At 39.8% G+C, this 22,368-nt stretch overlaps 1 protein-coding gene across 5 annotated transcripts in view; it reads right to left on the minus strand.

The window, feature by feature from the left end:
• The window catches only part of ZFAT (zinc finger and AT-hook domain containing), a 141,058-nt gene that overhangs the window by 39,810 nt on the left and 78,880 nt on the right, over window positions 1-22,368 (minus strand). For all 5 annotated transcript variants that reach the window (XM_075085876.1, XM_075085875.1, XM_075085878.1 and 2 more), the window contains 4 exons: window positions 13,907-14,057; window positions 12,167-13,635; window positions 10,771-11,003; window positions 504-591 (listed from right to left, as the gene is read on the minus strand). In XM_075085876.1, the coding sequence (XP_074941977.1) occupies window positions 504-591; window positions 10,771-11,003; window positions 12,167-13,635; window positions 13,907-14,057 (1,941 nt within the window). The remainder of the gene's footprint in view (window positions 1-503; window positions 592-10,770; window positions 11,004-12,166; window positions 13,636-13,906; window positions 14,058-22,368) is intronic.

The raw sequence follows: 22,368 nt of genomic DNA on the forward strand, positions 1-22,368 counted from the left end.
GCTGCAGACTTCAGTGAGCCCTGGAGGTAAAGCCTAGCCACAAAGTAACTGAGGAGACCTAGAGTCAGCTCAGGGACCTCTGCATTCCTGTCAATTACCTACAGACAAATAACGTGCAATAAATCCATTTCTGTCAGTTTATGTGTGGCCAATGGGGATTTTATGTCTTATGGTTGTTACAGGATGTCTATATGCCTAATGCCAAACTCCCCAGTGCTTAATTTGAATTCACCTTGGTCTTCTTTTGGAAGTGAGCTCTTTGCCACATGAAGGCCGATTTCTTAGCACAATTACCTGATACACTCCACAACACACAAGCTCAAACAATAACTTTTTTCACTCTAAATTCTAATATCTGCAAACCCAATGCAATTCTTACTCTAAAACAGTTAAACTAGACATAGACTCTTCTTCTTTGGAATGTAATCACATTACACTGCTCACTCTAAACCTTTATCCATTTATTGCAATAGACTGAGAAATTTTCCTTGATTTTTTCTTACCAGGGTGATTTGTCTTGATGTGCGATTTTATAAGTCGATCTTCAGAAAATGACTTCTCACAAACAGGACAGGAATAACTCTTTTTATCCTTAAGCGAGAAAGAAAGAAAGGAAGAGATTGCATTATCAGTCCTCTGGTGTAATCACTATAGTCATTACTCAGTAATACATGGTTCCCAACGAAGTTATAATTGAAGGTTCAGTTTTTAGGGAAAAAAAATGAAGATATTAATAGTGAAATAAGTGAAGGAGAAATCTTAAAATACTCTAAGCACATCATTAATCCTCATGAATGAAGGGCAGCAAGTTACAGCACATGAGAATACGCACAATAAATGTAAGCATTATCTTCTGACTGACTCTTTAGAGAATCAAGAGTCAAAAGATCAAGTCACACAACAGAAGAAAATGTATTTGATATAAGCAGTAATATTCAGGTTTTTTCCATTTTTTTCACAAGTCCACCCTTCTGAAACCTATGGACCAGATCTCATTATTCTGAAGACATCCACCAGTATGTGTATTTAAAACACTACTTAATGGCCTGAAATTGAGAAGAGTTAACAATGACAGCCGCCATTACTTACCCAGTGCCTACATTTCTAACTACAGCATTTTATGTATTACCAATGAAGTATTATTCTACTATTTTGATTTAAAAACTTACTGACTACTCTGGCTTTTAACAGTGTCCCTAACATTACAAAAGATTTAACACCCTTAAACAAGTTGAACTGGACAGTTTTGACGCAATTTCTTCCTACATGCAGTTCTAGTGTAACTGTAATTTTATTGTTTTTAAAAATGCATCTAAGTCCACGTTAAAATGTAGGAATTTTCTCCATTAATTGGTAAATTACCCCATTTAAAATAACCTTTGCTGCTTATTATATAAATTGAAGAAGTTGTTCTTTACAGAAGCACCAGCTGACACAACAGACTGGATGCTTGCATTGGGTTTGTATGGCAAGGTTTTCATAGCAGGGGTCTGCAGGGGTGGTTTCTGTGAGGAGCTGCTAGAAGCTTCCCCTACGTCTGGTAAAGCCAATGCCAGCCGGCTGCAAGACAGACCCGCCGCTGGCCAAGGCCGAGCCCATCAGTGACAGTGGCAGTGCCTCTGGGATAATGTATTTAAGAAGGAGGGGGGAACCGAGCAATTGCAGCCAGAGACAGGAGTGAGAATATGTGTGAGGAATGACTTGCAGACACCAAGGTCAGTGAAGAAGGAAGGCAAGGAGGTGCTCCAGGTGCCAGGGCAGAGATTCCCTGCAGCCCGTGGTGAAGACCATGGTGAGGCAGGCTGGCCCCTGCAGCCCATGGAGGTTAGAGTGCAGCAGGTATCCACCTGCAGCCCGTGGAGGACCCCACACCAGAGCAGGTGGATGCCCAAAGGAGGCTGTGACCCCGTGGGATTTGATTTGATCGGCAATAAATTAAGCTAATCTCCCCAAGTTTTGCCTGTAACAGTAACTGGTGAGTGATCTCCCTTCTTTACCTCAACCACAAGCCTTTCATTATACTTTCTCTCCCCTGTCCAGCTGAGGAGAAAGAATGATAGAGTGGCTTTTTGGTGGGACCCTAGCGCCAACCCACCACAATGCTCAATCTAATGAGTGGGCTATCTACTCACTTCTGCACTGACCAGATTAACATACGACTGGAGTACCAAAACAGCACATGGAGTGAAGTCTAGCTAGTCTTGACAACTAGGCAGATATAACCAGATAACATATTTTCTGGTGGGAGATGTGTACCTACCAAACCACTGAGGGATCACTGTAAAAGGCAAGCTGAAGCCACAAAACAGATATTTCACTAGTTATTTCAGGAGGACAAAAAAACTTCCTGAAGCGCGTGGAAGGAAGATTACTGTATCAAAAAAGAGACAGATCACTATGTTACAGAAGAGAAATTTGGAGGTAACAGGAGAATAAGGGTCCTGGACTCTATCAGTTTCCGACCTGAGACTAAACAGCATCTCTGAAGAGTGAGAAAAAATGTTCAAGGAGGTTATTATTGTCTATATGCTACACTTATACATCTATAAATGTACATATCTCTTACCAGAAAAGCAATACTTGATTTGTTTTCATGGCAAACAGATTTTGGAATATGATGCAGGTATTTGCATTCAGTATCATGAACCTCTGAGAAGGAAATCCCTATGTTGAAGTACCTACAAGTTAAAACCAGAAGTAGCCCTAGAACTCATGGGCTGAAATAGCAATAAATAATTTCATGACAGTAAGATGTGGGATATGAAGGCCTCATTGCTATTAATGTGGCAATGGCACAAGAAGAATTCTGCCTGTGCTGTCAGAAGGTCATTTGGTCCTGAGAGAAAACCTACACAAGGGAGTGGGGATGGCAGCTTCTAAAGGATTACACCCTGAGTAAAGCAAAGACAGTACCTTCACAGAATCCCAGAATGGCAGGGGTTGGAAGGGACCTCTAGAGGTCATCTTGTCCAACCCCCCTGCTTGAGCAGGCACCCCCAGAGCAGGGGCACAGGAATGCGTCCAGGCGGGGTTTGAATGTCTCCAGGGAAGGAGACTCCACAGCCTCCCTGGGCACCCTGTGCCGCTGCTCTGGCACCCGCACAGGAAAGGAGTTTTTTCTCACATTTAGGTGGAACTTGCTGTGTTCCAACTTGTGCCCATTGCCCCTTGTCCTCTTGTTGGGCACCACTGAAAAGAGTCTAGTCCCATCCTCTTGACACCCACCCTTCAGATGTTCAAGATCCCCCCTCAGTCTTCTCCAGTCTAAACGAACCCAGGTCTCTCAACCTTTCCTCATAAGGGAGATGCTCCAGTCCCCTGATCATAGCTCTCTGCTGGACTCTCTCCTGTAGTTCCCTGTCTTTCTTAAACTGCGGAGTCAAAACTGGACACAGCGCTCCAGATGTGGTCTCACTAGGGCAGAGTAGAGGGGGAGGATAACATCTCTCGATCTGCTGGCCACACTGCTTTTAATGCATCCCAGGATACTGTTGGCCTTCTTGGCCACAAGGGCACAGTGCTGGCTCAGTGATTGAGTTAGGGCAGCCACCATTTTGGACCCTGAGAATCTCAAGTGAAGAAGGAAGAGCAGAGAATACTAGCTGGTTTTTGGAAGAAGAGATTCAAGGACCCTACAATGCTGACAAAATCTCCTTGAGAAAGAGCTGTTGATTGGCAGAATTAGGGTCTCTCAAATCATATAACCTATTATCCCTAAACCTGCTACTGATGATTTTGGACTTCTGCCTGAACACGTTACTCAAATGAAAACTGGTAGATTAATTCTAAGAAAACTCTATAGCACTGTTTGCACCTTTTCAAAGACTGGGTTGCAGAATCACATTCATAATTCGGCACATATAAGGAAAACATCGGCACAGTATTATTTAGGGGCTGTTGAGGGGTCACCTGAAATTTGCGGACAGATCTGTCTGTTCCTCAAACTTGCCATATAACTGGTTTCAAAATATACAATAAATGAAGAAAAAAAATTAGTATACTTTTAATGTACAGTTGGGGGCTGCTGGTCTTTAATACTCCTTGTATTAAGTACTTCTTAGTGTGCCCAGAACACTGAGACAAATACACCTTCTGTTTCATAAAATTAAATAGGGAAAAAAAAAAAAAAAGAAACCCAACACTCCACTCCACACAGACTACTTTAGGTAAAATGCTATAATTGTGATAACTTTACATTCTTGCTAATACTCTTCAGGATGCCAAGGCTGTAAGCCTATTCTTGAGAGAAAAAATAAAAATCATCAACAAGTACATCAAGAACTACAGAGCAACACGAAAGTATGGGCACCAAGAAAACATCCTTCTGCATGACGATGGTAGCAAAATATTTCAATAACTAAATAATCCAAACAGCATTCCTCAAGCAGTTAGAAGGTTATCTATACCAAGTTCTGCAGTAAATGATCTTCAAAAGTGGTACCTTTTGTAGTGTAGCAAACAGATTGCGCTTCCGAGCACTGAGTCCTTTCAAAGTGTATCTGTCAAGCTCCAGTCTCTCACAGAAAGCATCCATCTGAAGCCAAGCCTTCCACTGTTGTTTGACCAGGTTGGCGCCACGGACTTTTGGAGCTTACATTATTAGTTTTGAATGTTTAAGTGTACTTCTGTCACTGCACTGAGAGCTTGTGACAGTGCTAGTCCTTCAGTGTAATCCCATCACCCTCAAAATGAGGCTTTAAGAAATCCTCTGTTGCAAATGATGCATTTCAGAGCACCCAGGTCACAACACAGAGCCCCAGAGAAAGTCTTCCCCACCACAGCTCTAGCTCTTCAGAGTGCCCTTGTCATAGGCGATGACAGAGGCACTTTGAAGGACTTAGGCTGAGGTTGTAGTAATACCTTCATCACATTCTCAGTGTGCAAGTTTTCCTCTGGTAAGAATAAAAGCTATTTATCCTATGCCTTATCAGACTGCCTACCTTTTAAATGCCTTTGAGGTTTTATTTGAAGGACACAAACAGAAGCCAAGTATCAAGAGACCTGGATCTACCTTTGTTAGAGACCAGCTCCATAGTCCAATCAGCTACTTAAATTTCAAAGTCATTTCCACACTTCCTGAGATTTGCTTAATCCCCCTATTAGCCAATTTGAGAAAAATATAAGAAACTTAAAGTAATTCCAAAATAGTTAGCTTTCTGACTGAAAGTACTGTTCACATTCCACGAATGAAGGACGAATTACGTCCAAAAATATTCTTAAACCTGGTGAAAAAAACAGTCTAATACTATCAGAGAATTTTCTTGTTTATGCTACGTTTAATTATAAAATAAGGCCATTTACATAGGGATCACAATGCCTTTCTCTTTATATAAATGAATCAAAATTATGCTAAGAAAGCATCAGCTATATTGCATTACCAATTTATAGCTCTCTGAAGAGAATTTTGTTTCTATGAGGCATGTGTTTCAAGATAATTCAATGGGTAGGTATACTAGTATAGAGCCAAGAAAAGTAAAATGAAAAGCCTCTGCATATGTAGCATTTAAAGCAACAGACCGCTATGAAGATTATTTAATGAATCACACAGCACTAAATATGACCTACACTGCAAAACATCAGAAGCATTACCAGCTGTCTATTGCACTCGTCCGTAAAGAGACATCCAGATGACACAAGTATCTCCTATGAAAATACATAGAATACATATGATCATATATTATATGATCTATATGGCAATTCTGCTACTAATTTCAAAAGAGACCATGTGAACTCCTGACTGCTTTGTTTGATTGATTTCATTAACAGTGTAAAATTAAGACCAAATTAGACAAATATGTCATAGAAATCAACAATGCATTCCCCTCCTCTTAGTAGTAGTGACATGATTCTATGAGCAGGAAATAAAACAAAGCTTTACTAAATATTGGTACTCTGAGAGCATTTCCAGTGAAAGTCCCCACAACCCAATTAACACAGCATTCAACTGTATAATTTCGTAGAGGAATAGAGAGCCAAAGCCTGTTCCTGCACCCACACAGTTCAACAGAAATTTAATTTCTAAGGCCTATGGGAACAGAATTAGGGCCCTGAGTTACACTTCTGAGGAGTGAAGACATCCAGACACCTTCACCACAGTTGTCGTGATATTCAAATCAAAATTTGCAGGAAAGTTTTCTGAATTAAGCTGATGTCCTATTAAAACGCAACTTAGTGGCTATGCACACATGTGAAGGAGGCTACAGAAAAATTTGCAACTGGCTAGACAGACTTCTATGAAGTCTGGCAAGCAGTAGAAATCACAGCTCACAATATGACAAGCACCTGCATACAGTACTGTTTAAGCATTTTCTTATTAAATAACCACTAATAAAAATGAATGGCTAGCTGGCATTCAATATGCACGCAAGGACCAAGAACAAAAGCCATTTTCCAACTGAGTGCTTGATCATAGATTTTTCCATTAATTCCTTCCCTTTCCTGTACCTTGCATTCTTGACTACATCGTGGCACTGCTCCAGAGGCAAAGGTATCACAGTGACGGTCTGAAGATGAACACTCTTCAGGAAGGGGAAATAAGCAATCAGAGCTCAAGTATCTCGCTTCCTACCGAAAGCTCTAACTATGCCATTACACGAAAGGTCAGCAGCATAATGAAATTTCTAAGCATCCTTCCAAAAACAAGAATCATTTACATGCTGAAAAGTACATGAAAGCACATGTAGGCTCCTAAGAGCAAGTGCTGGTTCTGGGTCTGAACTCCGTTTTTACAGAGATGCATATCTTGCAGTGCCTATTACATATACAGATTTAACACCAAGAATTGTCATAAACCACTAGTCAAGCCTTAGAGGTAAAAGACAGGTACTGAAAATCAGAGAATATATGCAAAATTTTGGTTTTAAATCAAGCCAAGACCCAATTACCAGACTTCAAAAGTAAATCTTAGAATCACAGAATGTTGTGAGTTGGAAGGGACCCACAAGGATCATCAAGTCCAACTCCTGTCCCTGCACAGGACAGCCCCAAATTCACACCATGTCTCTGAGGGCCGTGTCCAAGTGCTTTTTGAATATCGCCAGGCTGGTGCCATGATGCCTCCCTGGGGAGCCTGTTCCAGGGCTCCACTACCCTCTGGGGGAAGAACCTCCTCCTAATGCCCAGCCTAACCCTCCCCTGGCACATCTCCCTGCCATTCCCTTGGGTCCTGTTGTTGGTCACCAGAGAGAAGAGATCAGTGCCTATCCCTCCTCCTCCCCTTGGGAGGAAGCTGCAGACTGCGATGAGGTCTGCCCTCAGCCTCCTCTGCTCCAGGCTGATCAAACCAAGGGACTTTAGCAGCTCCTCGTATGGCTTCCCCTCTAAACCCTTCACCAAGTTCATGGCCCTCCCCTGGACACTCTCTGGTAGCTTTGTACCCTTAACGTCCTGTGGCGCCCAAACCTGCCCACAGCACTCGAGGTGAGGCCGCCCCAGCGCGGAGCAGAGCGGGACAATCCCCTCCCTCGCCCGGCTGCAGCGCAGGGCTTGATGCCCCCCAGGCCACGGCTGGCCCTCTTGGCTGCCAGGGCACGCTGGTGGCTCACGTTCAACTTCCATCGACCAGAACCCCCAGGTCCCTCTGCAGAGCTGCTCTCCAGCCTCTCGTTCCCCCGCCTGTCTGTACAGCCAGGGCTGACGTGCCCCAGGTGTAAAATCTGGCACTTGCCCTGGTTAAACTCCATACGGCTGGTGATGGCCCAGCTCTCCAGTCTGTCCAGATCCCTCGGCAGGGCCTCTCTGCCCTCGAGAGCGTCATCGGCAAACTTAATTAGAATTCCTTCCAGTCCTGCATCCAGGTCATTAACAAAGAGATTAAAGAGTACTGGCCCCAAGATGGATCCCTGTGGAACCCCGCTAGTGACTGGCTGCCAGCCCCATGTAACCCCTTACTGTGACCCTTTGAGCCTGATCTTCCCTGCCCCATCTTCCCTATAACAATGATGTGTAGCCAATACTGAGGCAACAGGCAGCATGCACAGCTTCCACCATCATCCCCCAGGGAATAAACAATCCCAAACTCAGTGCAAGACTTGGATGGTGCAAAGAGAATAAAATGGCAGTATAGTGTGCAACAGGGATGAACATTAAGCTGCTTTTTAATAACCATCATTTATCTTGTTCACCAAATATGACAGGGATCCAGTTGAAAAGCATCCAGCAACAACGTAACAGAAGACAGGCATTCATACAAGGAACTGAACTGAGATTTTTATATCATCTATCTCTAGGGAAGCTTTAATTTTATTAAGAATTGATTTTGCAAACTGAAATTAACATTAAAGTAGCTTTCCACATTTAACTGTGCATAGTTTGTTAAAGTACTATATTTTGGAATGAGTTGTCCTGTTCAGTGAGGTATTCAGTAAGTAAAAACACCAAGCAGTGGGCACTGGCCAATATGAGAACTGGCAAGTTCAGTTACTGAGTAAATTCTAATACATGAATTTTTCAATCCATTTAAATACTCTAATATATTTGACAGTAAGCATAGTTCTGAAAGATCTCACTGTCACACTGTTTTTAAATATGAAATGCATTTTCTCGGTTCTGTTTAGTACCATGAAAATGATCCTCCTGGTGGGAGCTGTCAGACATTCATCACTCTTGAAAAACAGGTACTTAGGTAAGGATATGGGATATCTAATTTTAGGCTCTTTTTTCTTAAGTAGTCTCAAATATCATTCACACAGATTTTTGCTGTCAGATGGACATCGTAAGTATAATAAACTCAAAAGCAGCCCAGAAGTATGTCTATTATGTGAGCTTTCTGCACATTTCATAACAAATTCAGATTCTGTTTAAAATACTACAGAGTCAGGGAGCAAAAGGGGGAAAAATGTTCCCTTTTGCGTCACTTGTTTTGTTTTGTTATTTAAAGCTGTCCTGCAGTTACAAAAGATGAGTACTTAACAAGAGTAGGAGGAGAAGTGCTCCGTTCTGTTATAAACACCTTTCAGGTAACTTCAGCTGTTGGAAACATTGGTCAAGATCCTGCCTGCTGACTACAGAAGATGACCTGAAACCACTAGGCACTGTATATTAACAGCTTTTTAAAGTAGCTATGCAGAAAGTGTCCACATCTGAGGGAAAATTAATATAAATCCTTAATTCAAGCATCACATTTCACTAGGAAAAGGAAGTGTAGCAACAATATCATAGGACTAAGTGTGTAATGATGTTGCTTTCTCATGTGATTAGGAAGAATCTGTGGTGCATAGTATCAAGGGTGTGTAAGATTTATTTATAAGATAATGCCACCAAAAACCATAATATTGTGTAAAGAATGAAAAAAGGCCCATCTGTGTGAATACTTCCTTGTTCCTAAAGGATAGGAGAGTGACTGTTGCAATTAACTGGTATTCCCTCATGTGTGGGAATAAGAATAAAAATAAATTCAGGAGAAGGGTAAATCACCTTTAGGAAGTATTTTACTGTATAAATTATTAAAAACTCGAATTGCAGGGGCGTAGTTCATGCCAATTTTCTGGCATTATCAGTCAAGAATGTTTAATTACAAATCACATGCTTGTCATTTTATGAAATCCTAAATTGTACTTTATTCAATACCAGCATCTGCATATAAAATCGTATGAGGTCATACGTTCCACCTAAGCACTGCAGATGGCCTTCAGGAAGACTACAGCAAAAGCAGACTAAATTCATTATTCTGGGAAGCAGGCACTTGCCAAACATCCGTTTCTGGAGGTCAGTTTGGAATGGGAAGGAACTTACCTGTGTTCATACACTGTGTGAGTGTATGCACATTACAACCTCTCTGGGCATACACAAGCCTAGAATGTCCTGGATCAACTACACTGTGCAAGCAGAAAGGATCCTGCCACATGGCAGGAAAAGAAGGCAACACTGATGTAAAATAAATAATTGTTTTTTCTTAAACTTCCAAGAAAAACATGTAAATAATTTCACTTCTAAAAAAGTATCTTAATCAACAATGAAAAATAAAATCTCCTTCCTTAGCTTTAAAATATTTCTTATTCTGAACACCTTAATATATTTTTTAAAACGTACTTTTGAAACAAATGCAAGCGGCATTCATATCGAAAACATTTTTCCTCCACAGATTATTCATGTGATAACGTTGGATCAGAGCAAGATCACAAAGCAGCGTCCTGCACAAAGAGGGCTTCCAGTCAGGCATGCAGCCCCTTCCATACTCTCGAAGAAAACACGCAGCAGGGCACGTTGCGGAAGTAGACCGGACCTGTTTTTAACACAATGGAATTTAGAGCGGGAAAGCTTACTGAATAAGATAGGAGCCTTTAAAAAAAGATCTCTTCATCCTTGTAACCACAACAGAACCTGATAGATATTCAAAGAGATTGGCTGCAACCAGTTGGAGCTATCTGGAAAAAAAAAATTATTTTCAACGATTTAGATTTCTGCCTGTACTAATTAAACAAGGAACATATTTTCATTTTACCACAATCATCTATTTATGAAGGAAGGGAATCCAGCTGCAAGAAATGAAGTAAAGTAACAATAGTACCAGACGTCATTTTACTCTCTCAAGATCCAAAGAATCTCAGAATACTGGGAAAACCAAAGGGAGAAAATGGATATATTCTACTGAAAAATACTACGAGAGGGACCAAATACCTAGTTGCTGTAACTCATGTATTGCCTGCATAGAAGTATGCAGAGAGCGCTCAGGTAAGAACCCTCACCTGTGTCTTCAAACATTGCCACACAATTCCAAACATGACGACGACACTGAATTTAGGCAATGATACTGTTTCGTTTGTTACTTACCAGCTCTGTGTGAACTTTAAGATGTGCCTGGAGCTTGTATTTATCTGGAGTAGAGTAGTCACAATGTTCTGTGGGACATTTCAGCAAAATATTGCTGTGTTTCTGAATGACGTGACGCTTCAGGCAGTTTTTGGTGATGGAAGAATAATTGCACTGGGAGCAGTAATATAAATGTTCTCGAGTGTGTGTACGAACGTGCATGTCATAATGCACTTGGTACCAAAACAGCTTGCCTGAAAATAAAATTAGACATGAAGAAAGTAATTTCTAAACAATTGTTAGTGAAAATTCCAATACCCAGTTTTCCTGTCGGGCAAAATACAGTCCGAATCCTGACCCTTTTGTCTTTAATAAAAACTTGTCCTAAGGACCCTTCACTACTGAAAATATGTTTACAAAACCACTTTTGACTAAAAAGATTGTGTGTCATATGTCCTGAAACAGACTAACAAGGGCAACTTTAATGCATACCAATGATGTTTTTCCTAATAAGAAGTCCTTAAAATCTGTTCTATAGAAGGAACTGTACACTAAGAGATTGTTGATATCTTTTTTACTTCCTTTTGTGTTATTCCTCCCTGAAAGCCTTTCTGACATAGTGGCACCTAAAAGAAGCAGCGCATAGCAATTCATCTAATGTACACTGTTAAGGTGTTTCAAAAACTTTTTTTTTGGTCCAAATTTTGATTCCTTTCCCTTCTCAAGAATGAAGGCTACAAAATAAATCCCAAATAGTTTCCTTTCCAGCTATGCAAACACAAAAATTTTCAGCTAGAATAAATGGGAACGGTGTATTCTTCCCACTGTCATAAACTCAGAATACCAATTACAAACAGAACAGTCTTGATCTGGTACTGTGTAATGAAAATTTTCATCTCAAACACTGACTGAGAACGAGTCACAAAATAAATGCCAGCATATGTATCTATTGTATAGAATGCATATTATCATACGTCCGTCCATACTATATGAAAAAGACTCTGAATTTTATACTAAGCTGATAATGAAGCTTAAGCATTAAAGCATGGACTGACTAATGCTGATCACATGCCTACATCTGCTGTGTTTGGCCCTAGTGAAAGTTATGAGGTGGGGAGAGGCATGTGGACAGAAATAATCTAATTCAATCAAATTTCACATCAACAGAAAATTGAGCCTAGCAAGGCATTGCTATGCTGTATTTTCCACTAGTGGGGTTTTTTTTTTGAGATTTGAGTCATTTCACACTGTTTACACAGCCTGAAATAAATCTCACTGAACCCCAGAATCCATACTGAACCACAGAATTAATACTGATACAAAGATACACAAATATATCAAAAACTAAACCAGTGGAGCAGGAAAAAGATAGCCCACTGTATCACATTAAAAAAACCATCATTCTACTACTCCTTACCACAATATTCACATTCCAAGTCTCCATAAACTTTCCTTATCCTCTCACACAACTCCGTGTTCATTTGTCGCTTCTGCAAGCTATCCAAGATCTGCATAAAGGCAACAGCTCCACTCCCGCTGTCTGATGCAGCTGCATTAGAAGCGGCTGCCTGTGAACCGATGGCTGCGTTAGCTTCTGGTGCAGGCAAAGGGTTTGTGGTTTCTGCTGAACTCGGAATTGGTGGATTGCTTGTTTCTGATTCACTGGAAGGAACAGATTGATTTCTCTCTTCGGAGACCGAAAGGTTCTCAGTCACTGCATTGCTTTGATTTGGATTTAAACTTTTGTCTTCAGACAGCAAAAGCTGAACTTCTTCACCCTGCTCAGTTACAGAGCTGCAGTGATTAACTTCCTCCTCATTTGCAGCAGAAATTTTTAACTCATCAGAACCAGAAGCACCATTTTTCAGCAGAAAGCAATCTGACGCTACACAGGATTGAATGTTTGGGACTGCTACATCTGTTGTCTGACACAGCGTCTCTGTTACATTCTCCACCGGAGGATTTTCAAGTTCTAACAAAGGGACTGTATCGATTTTTAAGTCACCGTTGTGTTGACCATTATGGTTTACATCTGCAGCTGTTGATTCACCTTTACAAGCAGATGACTGTGGTGTGTTACTAGCATCAGCACTCATGATAGTCAATTCATCTGCACTTTGTGTTAGCTCTTCGCCAAGGGCTTCTGGCTGGATATCGCCTCCTGGCTCCAGAAGGCAGAAACTTTGATTGATAGAACTGTTAAAAACAGAAGCCTCATGCAAATCTGCGTGCACGTCTTTGATGTGAGCACGGAGTCTTACAGAACTGACAAATTTCTTCAGGCACACAGAACACACATAAACAAATGGGTGTTTTCTCACATGAAGTTCAAGGGCTTGGTATTTAGTGGCTCCATGACCACAGAGCTCACAAGCAAAGGGCCTTTCATCGCCATGAACAAGCATGTGACGGTCTCGATCGAGTTCATTTTTGAATTTGCGTTCGCAAATATGGCAGTCATAAAGAAGTTGTCTTTTGCCTTCTCGTGTCATCAAGCGAAGTTCATCAAAAACATCTTTCACTTTTTTATCTTGAAGGTCATGTGTTTCCTTGATGTGCTTGATCAAATTTTTAACATCTGAGTATTTCTTTTTGCAGAAGCGACAGTGCTGCTTGATTTTCTTGTGAACTCTTTCAATATGGACTTTGAGATGGCCTTTGCTGAGACAAGTGAACGTACAATAATCGCAGCTAAACTTTTCCCCTGTATGTTTCCGCATGTGAACGTTAAGGTTGGCTTTGATTGCGCTGGCATAACTGCAGTATGAACACTTGTAAGGTTTTTCATTTGTATGGATCCTCAGATGTGCTTGGAGGGAGTGCTTAAATTTGAACACCTTGTTACAGTATTCACATGTAAAAATCTTCAGCTGAGTTGGACCCAACCTAAAAAGAAACCAAACCAGATATATTTACAATATCGAAACTCAGTGACGTAATATGTCAAAATTTCCCTAGATATTAAAACTGGACAGAAATGTTTAATTTATTTAAAAAATGTATTCTCCACAGGTTTTTTGAATTCTATAACTTATGCACAGATTATTTTCAGCTGTTCCTTCATTGAAAAGGCTCAGAAAATATTTCAGTTTCATGAAAATGGTTAGAGAAACATTTAAGTCATATTTTGCATTAATATGAAGTTCTTCAAAATTACCTGCTAGATTTCATTGCCTGTTCATATGGAGTTTGCTGAATGGCATATTCTTGATATCCTCTTCGCTGTGATGGGTCTTGAACTGCTGTCTCTGGAGTTGTGGGTTCACTTTCTTGTGGAGCAGCCTCAACAGGAACAATTTTTGTGGCTCCTAAAAGCACGAGAAAAAAAAAGCTCATTAAAAATGTCATACTAAAACGTGCATCATCTAAAATATACAAGTGTAAAAACCCCATTAAACTCTAATCATTAGCTCAACTATTTTAGTTTCTGTTAAATTCATGAGCATAAAATGGTGGCTACACTTCCAGAAGCCATTAGAACTTACACCGCAGATCTGCTTAAGTAACACGCCAGGACTGCTGGTTCTGAGGGTTATTCATGGTGCTTGATGCCTACTGCTACAAGACCCTATATCCAAACACTTCTACCTTTAAAAAGCTGCAACTTTTCAAAATGTAATTTAATTTTTTTTTGCTTCTGCCTCATACTACATCCTTTGAAAACTTCAGCCAGGATTTTTAATCAGTTCCACAAATAAGGCTGGGGAAAACACGCTGTTTAGTCTATATTTAAAAGTCTGAACACCTTTTCCTTAAACAGATCTTTTATTACTTATATTTTGGGGCATGCTGCCATCCCCTCAGAATATAATAATATGCTCCATGTGCACTTCTCAATCTCTGTTAGAAGCCGAAGTAAAGGGGCTCTACTAAATGCAGTAAGATCAGATTCAATCCTTCAGAGCTTTACCGTTAATTGAGGCAAAAATATGCTTATTTTGAGATGTGGTTGAGCTGAGATTATTTAGCTGGGTGTTCCTCATTTTCTGAACAGTGACAGCAAAAACTTAATGCTGGGCATCCATAGTTGCCATTGAAGGTAATGAAAATCCATATAATATTAATTTACACTGAAAAAAAAACCACAAAGCCTCACGTATATGAAACCAAGCACCCATTAGTGATTGATCCCCTTCTTTTTAACTTCTTTGTCTGTCTGTAACTCATCCACCCACATGTTCAATGGGAATGCTATTATCTTCCAAAGTTGAAATTATGATATCTATTTGTATATTTATGGATTTATTCACATATCTATTACAATTATATAAATATTTGTGAAAACTTCATATTCTAACAAGTACCACAGAAAAATATTTGAAAAAAATAAATTTTGTTTTCTGGTCTGATACTGGAAAGTGAATAGTAAAGGAGGGACCATTTACTGAATAACAAAAAGAACACAAGACACAGAATATGCAGTAGTAGATGAACACCCATCCATCCTAGGAAAAAAGTATTACAGGACCTATAATTAAATACTGTTCTATCAAATACTGGGGACAAGGAAGCGAGAGAGGTTGCACATGAAAATATCTTTGAATTAGAGTTAATAACTTCCGGGAAAACTGAAATTTGGTAATTTTCCATTTATTTTCTTTTTCTTGGATATTACATTAGTATCTGATCTCATTTCAATTCACCTGATTAGAAGCTATGGGGGAAAAAAAAAGTACAATACACCTTTATGACAGAGGAAAGCATTTACAATACAATACAATACAAGAATCAAAAATATCTGGGACACCAAAGTCTGGAAAGAGCCTAGAAAGCAAAAGACAGAGTCAACATACTCAAGGTATTTTTAGCAGATTCTCACTGTTATTCATATATGAGTATATATAACATGAAACACCTGAATAGAAAGAAGAAAGTTCAAAGAATGATGCATGAGCTATTCCTTCAAGAAAAGGATAAAATTAATTCTTGTTCCACTCAAAAAGCATGTTCCTGAAGATATTATTTACAAAATATATGCAGGATTAACATAAAGTCTCTGAAACAACAAGAACAACAGAGCTAAATCACAGAGAGTACACCGTCCAAAGAAAATTAGCTGGTTAGCGAATTACTAAATCTTGTTTCCCAAACAAAAAACCTTTCAGCCTGCAGACTAGCAAAAGCATCAGGAAAAAGGCAGGTAGAGTATACGGGAAAAATCATTAACAAGTAGGGGTTACCCAAAAATATGTGTGAAAGACTTAGGGACAGTAAGTTAAGGAAAGCAGTGCTGTACACAAGACTAGGGAGAAAGAGGGAGATCCTGTGGGACCTTCAGAGTTACTGAAAGTGAGGAGTAAAGATATTTTAAAAAGAGGCCACTTGGAATTATGTAAGGCTATTGAAGCTTCTTGTATCAGATGGGACGTCAGCCAACTCTGTAAATGAACAGACTGTAATAGCTCTGTTGCTCACTGAACTGCCTGGATCTAAAAATGGCTTTTTTGACTACTGTTTTTTACCAATGCTTTCAGTTCCTTACTGAAGGTGCTGCCAGTTGATCAGAACTGATATACCAAGTTTTCAACCTAAATGTTACCAGAACATTATCGCTTCCATTCTTCCTGTCCCTCCCTCTCCCACAGACGCCAGGCTGCCCAACCGGACTGCATCTCCCAGATTGCACCATTAGTAGACCAGTGAGAGGAGCTTGTAGTTACAGTCCAGGAGATGTGGTTCAGTTGATGGGTTCAGCATAAATAGACATTAGACGCCAGACCAGTGTTCCCATACTTTAATATTTTTAAAACAAAAGCAAATTCTTCTATATTTAGAACAACCCAGTTAAAAGAAAATAGATCTTCGACTGCCCTATATGCATGGCTACCTTTCTCAGGCCTCCCATTTCCTGAATGTCAGACAAAGATCCTCCTTAAATGCTCTGCACTAAAGCTCCTCTGTGCCCTTCTGCCTTTCAGAACATTCAAGCATTTCCTGAAAACACTGTTGAACTGTTTAATAGACTTTTGTGTTACCAGTATAAAATTTTAATCATCTAAATTAGGTGGAATAGATAAGTACTAACTCACCAGGATTTTGCAAACTCAGAGTGGACAGAACACTCCAGGTCATCCTAACACTACCAGCTACATTCCCCATGCAATTAATGAGAGCCAAATATTGTAAAAACCTAAAGAAGATCCAATTCTTCGAATGTACTGACGGAGTACTTGCTCACAGTGGGCCACCACAGCCCCTCATGTTAGGTAGTTACTTCCTACCCTTAGAAGATACGGAAGCATTAAGAAATATTAGATGCCTCCATCCGCTTGGGATGCTGCCTAAGTATGGGCTACTAATGGTCCAGTAGCCACAACAATCACAGCTATATCATAAATTAATTGCTAATGCATATGCCCAGAAAGTGAGAAACTTGTTTTCTAGGCTCTACCCAACCTAGCAGGTAATGAACCCACATGTCCACATCCCAAGAGAATGCCTTCAATATCCATGTCTCTAAATGCAGCCACAGGCTAGGGAAAAGTGTAAGAACAAGGCAAACAGACAAAAGATCTACTTTTCTATTAAAAATATCATAAGCCAGTATGGAAGGTAAAAGTTTTCTAAACTGTTTCCCTGGACAATCACTTCAAGAAGTCAGAATATACAAATATCAGGGGGGAAAAAGAGGTCAACTGTACTGATCATTTAGTTCAAAAAAATCCTTCCTCCAGCACTATTATGTTTCTATTTTAAATGCAGAATGGACTTTAGTTTACTAGACTTTATTTATGCCTTTTGCTTTCCTCTTTTCAGTCAATATCATCTGTTCTAAGCAAATCTGCTTTAAGAGTAATAAGATTTGTGTTCCTCATTACATTCTGAAGGCAACTTCTACTGATAAGCATTACCCAGCATGCCTTATCTCTGGCTCAAACTCAGTGATGGCCTCTTATCTCTTACAGTCTGTCCATTAGAAAAGTATCTTGCCCTTCACTATAGAACTCTCCGATACTTATCAACAGCCTAAAAGGTAATCACAATGGAAGGAATTATCAGGAATGGATCAGAAATAAAACAGGAGACACAATCAACCAAATTCATACTAAAATCTAACTAAATCCCGTGAACTTCAAGTATGGACAACAAGAAGGACATAGAAGAACTAGAAAACAATAACAAAGACAAAATCAGACTATTTTGTTTGGAAAAGGGACACATATCTCAGAGACCTTCAGCTTGGAAGCGAGATAAACAAAAGAGGAATATCAGAAAGATCTCTAAAATTAGCAACACAGAAAGAAGTGCGAATAGTCATTCTGTATCTCATAAGCCATGAATAAAGAGCAGTTCGAAGAAATAAGCAGTCAGCACGCTTAAAACAAAACAAAAGAATGTGCACTTCCACCCTGTGTGTAATTAAATTATGGAACAATTACTGCACGATGCTACAGAGACTGAAAACAAATGTATTCAAGAAAGGATTTAGACAAATTAATAGATATGTATTAAATATGATGATCCAGATGCAACTACCAGCTCAATGGCTGTCAAAATCTGGGAGGCTTTACATAACATGTTTCTTATTTACCTCTTATAGAGATGCTGCAAGCTGCCTTTGGAGATGACTGATCCAACTAGATCAATCTTTAAGCTATGGATCTTTTTTCTTTTTAAGTTTAAACCCCCCCCCCATTATAATGTAGATACCTTGGTCTGTAAAGGTGAAATAATTTGTTAAGAGTATGAAGTGAATACTTGTTTCTTACAATCTCTTTTTGAGCAAACATATTTTTTCCATTTCTAGAATATCCTATGGAATGTGCTCCAAACGCATATGACCCCTGCTAAGACAGTTCTGAAAGTGAAACCAACAGAAACTAACCCTACCCCGAACCCTCAATTTTCCCCATGCAAACCCACCCCTCACCCCCAAAATAAAGCTTAAAAAAAAGCAGAACCTTCTAATATTTTTATAGGTTAGCTCACAAAGAGGTTAAACACATTTTAACTCGGACAAAGAAACAGAATCACAGACCTCTGTTTGGTGGGATGAAGATTACTACCCCTTTCAACAGAGCTGGACGTTAGACTGGCTGAGCTAAATCAATCTGTAACCCCATGGTAATATAGATACCTGCTCACATTCAGAGGGGAAAGCTTTAATTTTCCTAACCTTGCTGATTTCCACATTTGCTTTAAATTAACATAAGGTTAGCTTCTCTTCTCTAGCCCTCTACTCTACATGTTCTGTTGCCTCAGAAGTGCCAGCACAGGAGTTTATGAGGATGAAGACGATCAGCGAATGGATCTGGCTAAAATTTACACCATATATACATACATCCTTCCTTTTCCTACATTTATATATATATAAATACATCCTACATATATATATGTGTGTGTGTGTATATATATATGTGTATATATATACACATATATATATAAATACATCCTACATATATATACATACATCCTACATTTACACCATACACACATACATTCTTCTGCAAATCCATAATTAGTTTTCTATTGTGTTTTACCACAACAGTAAACATGTACAATGCTCCAAAGGACAGGAACTTGTGGCCAGGGGGTGGGATGGGAGGACAGCATTGCCCCTGGGACAGCAGTCTGTATGTACTGGGCTTAACCGCTTAAGCCACTCAGCTCCTTTGAAAAGGGGCAGCCTCAGTCCTCCTCCTTTCCCCTGAAGAGAATGAATGAGACTCATTTTGTCACCACTTTCCCACTTTCCAAAACTGTGCAGCCTCAATGTGAGACAGTTCAGCAAGCACAACTGGTAGAAAAAGAACGTCTCTGACAGAGGAAATGAGTATGTGTATGTGCATGTGCACACGTACGTGTATTTATTTTGCCAGTTTTTTGAATCAGTTTACCACAGGCTGACACAAGCACTACTGCTGGTGCAGGAAATGGGAAGTGAACTGGGAAATAAGAGACCAGCAGGAAAGCTCCCTTGGCAATAGTCTGATATTGAACCTATTCAGGTGTGTCATAAATGCACAACCATCATTCCGTGAGCTACAAAAAATGTCATCTTCAACAGAAAAGTCTGTTATCGGTTTAACAGAAAAGACTGTCATCAGTTACATTAAGTCAGTCCCAAAAAAGTAAACAAAACATTCTTCCACTTCTTCCCCACTTCCCAAAATTTCGATGGGAGAAGGAACCAAGTGTTCATAAATTACAGCACAGGGTACAGCAGCAGCAGAACACAGCTGGCCTTTTACAGAAAGTGGTTCCTCAGTGGAAATTGGGGAGAGAAAAACCTGCACAGCGTTGTATTAAGAATTTGTAGGAAAAAAAATCCAACTCCTTTAGATATCAGAAAATAATTAGCATCAGGAATTCAAATACTTTGTTATTTTTGTATTATCTTGAGCTCTACCAAAAACCCGAAGAATTCCACCACTGACCATTTTTACAAGAACTTAAACCAACTCCCCCAGTTAAAAGCTGAGTCTTTAAAATATTGCAGGATTCAAACAAAACAACAATTAAATGTTCAAAGTAGAACCTCTCCTTAATCAAACTAATTGAGCATGAATAATACATTGGTTTTAGAAGCCTTGATAATATACCAGAATTTAAACATGAGAAATAAAATACATAAAAAACCCGGAAGACTGAATATTTGGCAGAGTTTACTCACTCGTTCTTAAAAATAGATGATGAACAAAAGTATCTGCCATTCACAACAAAGTATTTTTAGATGTGCATATAATTGTAGTTGTTCATTCTCATTCTTAATTGCAATGCTTACAAAAAACTGCACTGTTTAATCTGATACGAGGCGTGTGTGTTCAGGAACACAGCACTCCCCCTCTTCAAGGTCTTTGGGTCCCTCCAGTTGTAGAACCACAGAATGGTTTGAGACACCTTCCACTGGACCAGGTTGCTCAAAGCCCCATCCAAACTGGCCTTGAACGTTTCCAGGGAGGGGACATCCACAGCTTCTCTGGGCAACCTGTGCCAGTGCCTCACCACCCTCAGAGTGAAGAATTTCTTCCTTATATCTGGTCTGAACTTACCCCCTTTCAGTTTAAAACTGTTACCCCTTGTCCTATTACTGCAATCCCTGATAAAAAGTCCCTCCCCATCTTTCCTGTAAGGCCTCCTTAAGTACAGAAAGGCCACAATAAGGTCTCCCTGCAGCCTTCTCTTCTCCAGGTTGAACAACCCCAACTCTCTCAGCCTGGCCTCGTAGGAGAGGTGCTCCAGCCCTCGGATCATTTTTGTGCCCTCCTCTGGACCCGCTCCAACAAGTCCATGCCCTTCCTGTGCTGGGGGCTCCAGAGCTGGACGCAGCCCTGCAGGTGGGGTCTCACCAGAGCGGAGCAGAGGGGCAGAATCCCCTCCCTCGCCCTGCTGGCCGCGCTGCTTTTGGTGCAGCCCAGGGTAAGGTTGGCCTTCTGGGCTGTAAGCGCACATTGTTGGCTCATGTCCAGCTTTTCATCTACCAGTACCCCCAAGGCCTTCTCCACGGGGCTGCTCTCAACCCACGCCATGTTTGCAACCCAGGTGCAGGACCTTGCACTTGCCCTTGTTGAACTTCACGAGGGTCACATAGACTCACCTCTCTAGCCTGTCAAAGTACTTCAACACCTGCACAGAAAAATAATCTCCCACTTTTAATTCAAACTGTATTTACTCTGTGGCTTAATGCAAGCTTTCACATTTCTAAAGCTGTAAACCTACTACCTTTCATATGTCTCCCAAGTAAACATTACAGAAAAAGAACATGGGGAAAAAATCAATGTTGTCTGACTGTTCTTTCTGGGAAGTTAAAAACTAACTGATCTGTTTGTTCAAACAGATTTTGAAGAGATCAATTTAGCAATAATGTACTGAACACATGATATAAAGCAGCGTCCCAAACCTAAACAGTGCATAGCAAAACCAGAGCAAACTGTTAATGTAATACTCCTAAAAGCATCTTTGATTTAAGAAAGGAGACAGAGTCTGAATATTTCCTCTACACTGTGGATAAAATAGAACTAATTCTTAAAGCCTTCTCTATTTTCCCAATTGACAGAATACTTATCTGACATCTTCAACAGGATTTTACTGCACTGGACATGAAAAGGGCTATTTCCATGCATCTTCAAAGCAAGAAAACAGGTGGCTACAGAATGCTAATGCTTGCAGAAAGATGACTAAGTTTTGATAGTGCTCAAGCACTTTTAAACTTTATTTTCAACGTAACTTTAGAGATGTTCCAGCACAGAGAAAGCAGGGAAGAAGGGAGAAATGTTTTATCTATTTATACTCTTCAACAGCAGTCTATAGCAATAACTCTCCTCTTCAGCACATGATAGGTCTCAAGAGAAATGGAATAAAAGACTATGAAAGATCTTTATAAAAACTCCAGACGTTGAAGTATTATTGAGGAAGGGGAACAGCCTAAGAATTGCTAATGACATTAAAATATATTTAGATCATGGAAATTAATGAAAAAATAGAAGGAAAAGCAATGAAAAATAAAACATGACTGTATTAAATTGAATCTTTTTCTTTTGAATCTTCAAAGAGCTAACCACCCTTATAATCTCTTCCAGAATTTCCAAAAACCTGGAAAGTAGGATAATAATTCTTAACTATCTTAATAAAAATTACTTTTTTGTTACACATATTCTAGCTGGGAACTTGAACGTAATA

Source organism: Phalacrocorax aristotelis, chromosome 2 (genome assembly GCF_949628215.1).
Source record: "Phalacrocorax aristotelis chromosome 2, bGulAri2.1, whole genome shotgun sequence".
Classification (NCBI taxonomy): Eukaryota; Metazoa; Chordata; class Aves; order Suliformes; family Phalacrocoracidae; genus Phalacrocorax; species Phalacrocorax aristotelis.